We start from the raw sequence: 8,902 nt of genomic DNA on the forward strand, positions 1-8,902 counted from the left end.
CATCGATATTCATAAGGGAAATTGGTCTGAAGTTTTCTTTCTTCCTTAGGTCTTTGTGTGGTTTAGGTTATGCCAGACATTCTTATACATGTTCTGGGGACCCTACTCAGGTCTTCATGGCTGTATAGCAAGCACTTTGGGGACTGAGCTCCCTCTTTGACCACCAGTAATTTAACAAGTATTTAGGAAGAGTAGAAATGGATGTTGGAGAAATGTTTAAGTGTTCTGGTCCTTCAAAGAGCCAAGAATTTGGCCCTTGGGCCAATGCCATAGTTGTATTTCCACCTCTATTGTTTCTAAATACGACTAAGAACTCTGGAAACCAAGAGAAGGGCCAAATGGTAATGAGTTCTCTAGATTGTCCCTTTGCTTTGTATATCCCACGGTTGGGGCTGAGGGAGCTGGCAACACAGAATGCCATCCGACATGGACAAAAGAAAAGCCTCTGAGAACTTGCACTCCTTAGGCAAAATGCCAAGACTGATCACAGGAAAGCACTGATAGGACTTTCTACACTACTGCATAGCTTCACAAGAGGGGACACTTCTACCATGGGTCCAACACTTCCATCATCTGTATGAGTTCTCACTTCAGAAGCTTAGAGGAAGAAGAGCAAAATATCTCAAAATACACAGAAGGGGAGAGCAGAAACAAGAAAAGATGAAATCAAAAATCAAAAGCAGTAGTGAAAAATCAAAGAAACAAGGAACAAACCTGTAGCAACACTGACAAGAAAAACTGAGGATCATTGGAACGGCTCACCCAACCAGATATTAACTTTAAAGTTTCCCTTTCTACTGTCTGCATACTTCTTATCAATGGTTGCTTTGTAACCATTTCACCACTAGCTTGAATAGCTGCAGAAATATCTTCACTGAGGCACTTACATACATTAAGCATGTCTAAATAAATCCTCCCCAGCTAAATTACAAAGGGAGGGCCAACAGCTTTGCAGGCTCTCACATTTGTTTTTAATATGCTACCCATCAGTTTGACTGTTTTGAGATCTTTCAGGATATCCACATTTTTGGTTGCCTGTTGAATTATATTGTCCCATACTTGATTAGGAAGTAGCATGTGTTTTTCTGTCAAATGCTCTTGAACTGCCTGGTCTGTCTGTGCACCAATCATATAACCCACAGCTTCATAAAATGTATGATCTGGCTGAGGCTGAAGATCACAAATTATAGTATTTATGTTGTTTAAAATATCATCAATAAACCGCATTACCTGAACAAAATGCCTACCTCATTTTTGAGCTATTTTAATAAATATGTCGCAAGGCATGCCCTGAACTCCATGGGTCTCATGCATGAATTCAAGTAGCTTGTTGACTACTGTCTTTAAAATTTTCCAATGTGGGGCTGGAGAGATGGCTCAGCGGTTAAGAGCACTGATTGCTCTTTCGAAGGTCTTGAGTTCAAATCCCAGCAACCATATGGTGGCTCACAACCATCCATAATGAGATCTGATGCCCTCTTCTGGTGTGTCTGAAGACAGCTATGTTGTACTTACACATAATAAATAAATAAACATTTAGAAAAAAGGAAAAAAAAATTTCCAATGTGCTCTCAAAAATCTTGGGTGTTGACCTATTATGTACATGATATTCCATCCCTCCTTGGCTGGATGCAGTTCTTATTGATTACCAGAGAAATGTTCCAACTACTAGAGAACCAGAAGTACTTAGTACTATGGCCATTATTGTCAACAAATTAGGTGGATGTATAATAGCTGAAATATCTCAAATCTTCGATGCAGTTTTTGAGTGCACATTGAATATGATAACTAAGGATTTGGAAGAGTATCCAGAACACAGAATGAACTTCTTCTTATTACTTCAGGCTGCCAATTCTCATTGTTTCCCAGCATCCCTAGCTACTCCACCTGCACAGTTCAAGCTTGTTTTGGATTCTGTTATTTGGGCTTTTAAACATACTATGAGGAATGTTGCAGATATAGGCTTATGGATACTTTTTACACTTCTACATTTACAAAATGTTGCGCAAGATGAAGCTGCAGGGCAGAGTTTTTATCAAATTTATTTTTGTGACATTCTTCAGCATATCTCTCTGTTGTGACAATCACCTCACACACTGTGGGTCTAATGATGAATGCACCAATTCTTGCACATATGTTTAATTTGGTTGAAGAAGAAAAAATAAGTGCACCACTAAACCCTGGAAGTCCAGTTAACAACCAAATGCTTATTCAAGACTTTGTGGCTAATCTCCTTAAGTCTGCATTTCCTCATCTACAAGATGCTCAAGTAAAGCTCCATAACAAGACTATTCAGCTTCAATCAGAATATTCCTGCTTTCAAAGAACATCTAAGGGATTTCTTAGTTCACATAAAGGAGTTTGCAGGTGATAATACAACAGATCTATTTTTGGAAGAAAGAGAAACAGCCCTTCAACAGGCTCAGGAGGAGAAACATAAACTTCAAATGTCTGTACCTGGGATTATTAATTAATTCTTAATTAATGAAATTCCGGAAGAAATGTGTGATTAAAATCTGAAGTCATGCTAGGCTTTTTTCTCTCTGCAACATTTGTTCATGGAAGAAAACAGCAGATGGATTATTATGGACCAAGATGATGCCAATTTGTGAATTAAAATATCACCTAGTGAAAAAAAAGACAAAAAACAAAACCTAACTGAAGGAGTTACAAACTTCTACTCTTGGGAATAAAACCAAGGACATCACTACAGATCATACAGAAATGCTGCAAACAACTTTACACATATAAATTTAACAATTTAGAATAAATAAATTGTTAAACATAAAATAAACTGAAAAGAGGAGAGAAGGTTAGATTCCGTTAGTATTTGCTATATCTATACATAAAAATACCACAGTAGGCACCAGGAATACACTTACTTAATTAATTAATTAATTAACAGTTCTATTATGAAAAAAATTTAATACTCCTATAGCTATTTAGGAAAGTAAATTCATAATTTAAAAATCCCTAAAGGGAACTTAGATGGTCAATAAGCTCTACTATTTATTTATTATTTTATTTATTTATTGTTTAGATTTATTTAATGTGTTTGAGTGTTTTCCCTGAATTTTGTCTGTACACCATGCGCATGCTTGATGGCTTGGATCAGAAGAGAGTGTCAGATCTTCTAGAACTAGAGGTACAGATGGTGTGAGCTACCATCTAGGTGCTGAAAACCAAACCCACGTCCTTTGGTAGAGCAACAAATGTTCTTAATCACTGAGCCATCTCTCTGACCCATTTACAAACATTTCAAAGAATAATCAGCATTAATTTTATATGATTTCTTTCAAAAGGAGAAAAGAGGAAAATGCTTCTTAGCTATATTTATGAACTAAAGTTACATCAATATCAATACTTGAAAAAAATCATAAACAAGCTAGTTAAAGAAGAAAAATCATGTCAGTTGGCATAGAAGCATTTCATAGAATCCAATACACATCCGTAATTTTAAATCTCAGAAAACAGAAATGGAAATGAGCTTTCTCGGTGTGACAGAGAATGAAGCTAGGCACAGTGATTTGAGCCTATTGTTCTACCTGTTTGGGAGGCTAAAACACAAGAGTCATGAGTTCAAGTCTATGACAGGCAATTTGGCAAAACCCCATCTCTGATCCTCTTTTCTAAGATCATCTACAATATTACTCAGCAGTTAAAGACTGAATGTTTTGACTTTGAAATCAGGAACAGAGGAGGGATGCCCACTCTCAGCACCTAATTTCAATGCAATGAAAAATCAAAAGGTTGGAACAGAAGGCAAGAAAAGGAAATGCGCATATCCAAGAGAAGGCTGAAATGTCTGTTTTTCACACAACTTAACTGTCACTATAGACAATCCTAAAGTGTGAATTCAGAGATCACAGGTACAAGACGAGGGCATAAACCTCATCCACATGGATTAGAGACAAAATGTTCAGGCAAAATGTAACAATCGGAAAGAAATTATGGAAGCCCGTCCCTGTGTGCAGCCAGCTTGTCAGTGAAGAATTACTAAATCCTTTAGACCTGCCCACCAATGTACAACGTCGCCTGAATTATACACTGAGCTCCATGCACGTCTGAGGGTTTCTTAATCTCTCCTTTCTAAACTGTTGAGGTATTTCTTGTTTTAGTTGTTGTAACTTTATAAATAAATATTGTCTGTTAACAAGGTAATTTTCTGTTCTTTGTTCTCTGAAGAAATGTGTATAGGAAGTATAATCTCAAGATCGATTTAAACTAGTCAGAGAAAGCATATAATTTTATAAAAGTAGTATGTAAAATTAATGTTTTATTTACTGAATATCTCAGATTTACAAATTGTTTCATTTTGTTATTCATTATGTCCATTCTTCCACTCCAATGGTCATACTTATTCTTCATTTTAACTTTTTTTTTTCTTTTTGGTTTTTTGAGACAAGGTTTCTTCTCTGTGTAGCCCTGGCTGTCCTGGAACTCACTCTGTAGACCAGGCTGGCCTTGAATTTAGGGATCTGCCTGCCTCAGTTTTCCATGCATCACCACTAGACTTGTAACTACTTGATAGGAAGGGAGATAGGGAATGGAGAAAGGAAGGAAGTAGGGAAGGATGGAAGAAGGAAGAGATTAGGGAAGATAAGGAGGAAAAGAGAAAGAAGGAAGGGAGAAGGGAGAATCTGCTGTTCTAAGAATCACTTCATTGTTGCTTCAGTATTAAAAAGGAGGGATGCTGGCTTGCCAGCTGCCATATTCAGGGAGAATGGCAGTCAGAGATCCATCCATTCTCTGGGATCTCTGTGGACCATAGCTGGGTTCATCCAGAGGAGAACCACAAGCTCAACATGGGTCTCCAGCTCAACAGAACCCAAGCACATGTCAGTTCAGCGAGGGGTCAGATCCAAGCGTGGCCTCTTGGTCTCCTTGCTTGTCCCAACAGCCCAAACAAAATGTGCCCATTCATCTCTATTTCTATTCAGCAAGAAAACACGTTGAGAAACAAAATGCCCTTGGTGGTGTTGATTCAGAAAGAGTTCAGTGAGAGGGATCTATTAAGAATTTGTGTAGCCTAACACTAGGCTACTGCCCACCCAGCTTTACCACCCAGTACCTCCAAAAGTGTGCTGAACCTGGTTACCTGGGTGGACCAAGAGCTGGTCCAGGTTCTGTACCTACTTCAACTTAGTCAGTCTGCTTGAACTTACCCAGTAGATCTGGAGTTATTCACGTCTCTGAGGCAACAATAGTCACCTGCCCAAAGTGCTTTAATCCACCAACTGCTACAAACAACTGAGCGTGCAGAGAAGGGAGAATCACAGACAGCCGAGGGGAGGGAGACGCCTATGTAAACAGAAACCATCATCCTCTGCTCTCATCAGCCCCACAAAATCCAGCAGCTGGATTTGCGCTACAGGAGATCAGAATGAATGAAGGACCAAGAGTTTGCTCATAAATCCCAAAAGCTAAACATTTGTAAAGGATGTTGAAATGTCTCATTCTAGGATGTACGCCCTTGATGCATGCAGTTTCAGGACGTCAAGTGGACACAGTAAAATTGCTGTTGAAGATGGGTGCCAACATTAATACACAGGATGCATGCGGCCGCACCAGTCTATGCCTGGCAACATACCTGGTATGAATCTCTGTTAATGGGGCTACAGAACAAGAGAACTAAAGATGTCATGTGGATTCTACACACAGAATGGTACCTGTGGGCTGACACAGTAGGTCAACAAGAACAGGGCTTTAGACTTTACTTACTATACTCAAAGCTTGTGTGGGTCATAAATACCATTTTTTAAAATATTGATTGATCGATTGATGTTTTTTCCAAGACAAGGTTTCTCCGTGTAGCCCTGGCTGTCCTACTCACTCTGTAACTCACAAGTTAACATAGAGGTGATATGATCAGCAGGGGAATGTTATTTTCTATCTCAATGTCAGAATTTCACTTGGGACATAAATAACCCCCAGAGGATGGTAACAATTTGAAACCTCAGTTAACATCTGCAGGGTGCAGTTAGATGGTAATTAGCTGAGTGGAAACACTAGGCTGCTGAATGTGAGAAGTGATGAGAATTGGGAAGGCTGAAGGAGACAAGGGCATCAGAGACAAGGGCATTGGGGACATGGGCATCTGGAATGTGGGCATCAGCGACGTGGCAGGATCACAGGGCAACACCAAGTGAAGAACTCCCTTGATTCATAGCTAGTGCTCACATTAGAAACTGTAATGTCATCCCTCATACTAGGGATTTCAGTCCAGCATTGCCCAACATTAAAGCAAAGTGTGGTTAAGACTCACTGAAAATCCTCTAGCCCTCTCTTCTCAGATTCTCTCTGTGGTCCTTCTGGAAGCTCCCCGGGCTGGCTTAAATCCATGCGAAACAAGCAGAACCTGCCATGTGAGGCACAGTTTATTGATTTCCTTCTTTTCATGGCTGCTACCCTGTCACATCTGTTACCTACTGGGTTCAAAGCTGTTGCCAGTTGATAGTCACAGATTTCTCCCAACCAGCCCCTATTACAAATTCACCCCCTTCAGCCCCACTGAAATAAAATACTTCCCTTCCCCAAACTCGCCACCCCTTCCTGCCACACAATTCAGTGTTTGCAATGATGCATTGCTCAATTTCCACAGAGATTTTCTTCAGAGGCCACTTTAAATTTTTTTTTCTTTGCAAACTCTGTTTCTAGGATCCACAAATGATTTTGTTTTGAAATATGGTCCACAGGCCTCTTGGATCAATAGCACTTAGAGGTCTTATTTGAAAACCAGGTTCTGAGATACACTAAGACTTCCCTAGTTAGAAACTCCTTAGATAGCCTGGGGACAGAGGAGGACGGGAGTCTGTAGGTTAGATTAACCTTCCTTGGTGTCTACTTGAGTTTGAAGACCACTTCTCTGTATGTGTTACCTGAGTGAGTCTCTGTATTCAGACAGATACAGGATCAACATCTTGGTCACTTACCTCCCTTGTAACAAATGCCTTCATAACTGCTCTGGATACAACCCTTTTGTGTCTGAGAAAAACAAAACAATCAACCCTTTTGTGTCTGAAAAAAAACAAAACAATCAATATTTTGAATTAATGGTCAGAGGAAAGAGGTGGGATGGCTTCTAAAGTTGACTGCAGTTGGACTCTATATGGTGGAAACAAATTACATGTCCTTTAAAAGTCTCTAAGCTCTAAAATTCAAATTTTGAAAGGACTGGAAAGAAGTGCCCCACTAAACATCAATTATGAGAGGCCACTTGCATCTTTGCTGGCAGCCCTTGCCATTCTAAAATGCTGCATGGGGGAAATAGTAACAATACCCAAGGTGGGATGCCTGCTTCCCTGTGCCTGGCCTCCAGGGGAGTCCCCAAGACTAACTGGGAAGAGGAACATTCGGGGGCTGCCGTGAAACCCAGCAATGTCTAGGTTTGACCACTAAGAGAAACTTGGCAAACAAGCACTTAGAAATGAAGTCTCAACTCAGCTTACAAATAAATTTGTAGACCTGGGACCTTGGACAAATCACTTCACCTTTTTGGGCCTCAATCCATATTTTTGAGGTGTAGTTAAAAACAATAACCTAAGCTTATCATCCCTGAAGGAAAAGGTGGAGCCAGGTAGCAGGTAGTAGGTAGATAAGAGTAGGACATTCATTTGCTGCTTCAGAATGGTAGCAAGTGTTTCAAATGCCTTCATTGGTTTTTAGATTTCCTTTCTGAAGAAAAGAAAAAAAAAAGAATGAAGAAAAACCACATACACACATTGAGTTCCAGGAAACATTGCAAAATATTTTAGATATTTCAAAGCTTACTCCACCAAAAGATCTGGTTTTTCAAAACCTGTATGAGTCTAGTGCTTGGGCAATTCTGAAGTTTGCCCAAAGTGCCTTGCTGTTGGATCCCCTGATTCATTTTTTTTTCTTTTGAGTAGAGAACTTGATGATTTGGATATTAGCAACTAGAAACAGACTTAATCGATTAGGAAACTGTGAGTCAATACTGACAATGTCCCCCAAATATTTGCTTCTACTTAAGACAGCTATTGCTGGTCAATTCTACAGAGCTTTCATTGGTATTGTAGCCCATGACATTTATTTAGTTTTGATTTTTGTGACAAGGTCTCATGTAGTCTAGGTTGGCCTCCAAGTCACTATGCGGCAAAGGATGACCCTTAACTCCTGACCCTTTGTTGTTAACCTCCCAAATTCTGGGAGTCTAGGTCTGAATATCCATGCCCGCTTTGGTCCAGGAATTTTGATGTGCTCTTGCTTGTCTAGACTCTTCAAAGCCACAAGGTTCTCTTCTTATTCTTATTTTCTTACTTAAATAACATTATTAGTCCTTGAGGGTTGGGTGCTTCCAATTGTCAAGGAATGTCAAGAGAATCTTCAGTCATCTCATCCTACCAGGGCATCTGCAGCTTGACTATATACAAATAGAGGAGAGGAGAAACTGCTTTTGGATAAAAGGTTATCACATCACTCCTCTCAATGAGAAGGTCAGCTATTTAGTCTTCTGCTTATAAGCAGGCAAGAAGGGTTGTAGATAAATGTAGGAGACCTTCTGTTTAGGAATGAGAATCAGGCTTAGTTATCAGCAATGTTGGACCAGTTAAAGAAGTATAAACAAAGAAAGCAGTATAAATCTGGGCAGGGCTAGCCTCAGGTTACTCCCATCCTTTAACATAAGATAGCAGGAAAAATGACCCAGTCAGAAATGTGAGCCAGCAAGGTGATAATATAAGTTTGAATTGGTACAATTAGGATGCAGGGAATTCACACAGCTTCTCAAGAAATACATAGGTGCCACACACACTTTGCGTGAAGGTGGTATCTGAGGCGTAAACTTCAAGGAAAGTCAGTCTCCCGCCTCCGCGTTGTCGCCTGGCACCCCAAACTCAGAGGTGGCCCAGATATGTCTTCGTACTTGTGTGCTAGGAACTCA

General features: G+C 39.8%; 1 protein-coding gene across 6 annotated transcripts in view; it reads left to right on the forward strand.

The window, feature by feature from the left end:
- Positions 1-8,902, forward strand: part of Ankrd55 (ankyrin repeat domain 55) — a 111,566-nt gene that overhangs the window by 39,752 nt on the left and 62,912 nt on the right. For all 6 annotated transcript variants that reach the window (XM_031360208.1, XM_031360214.1, XM_031360210.1 and 3 more), the window contains one exon: positions 5,463-5,593. In XM_031360208.1, coding sequence (XP_031216068.1) covers positions 5,463-5,593 — 131 coding nt within the window. The remainder of the gene's footprint in view (positions 1-5,462; positions 5,594-8,902) is intronic.

Source organism: Mastomys coucha, unplaced genomic scaffold (genome assembly GCF_008632895.1).
Source record: "Mastomys coucha isolate ucsf_1 unplaced genomic scaffold, UCSF_Mcou_1 pScaffold8, whole genome shotgun sequence".
In the NCBI taxonomy this organism is placed as follows: Eukaryota; Metazoa; Chordata; class Mammalia; order Rodentia; family Muridae; genus Mastomys; species Mastomys coucha.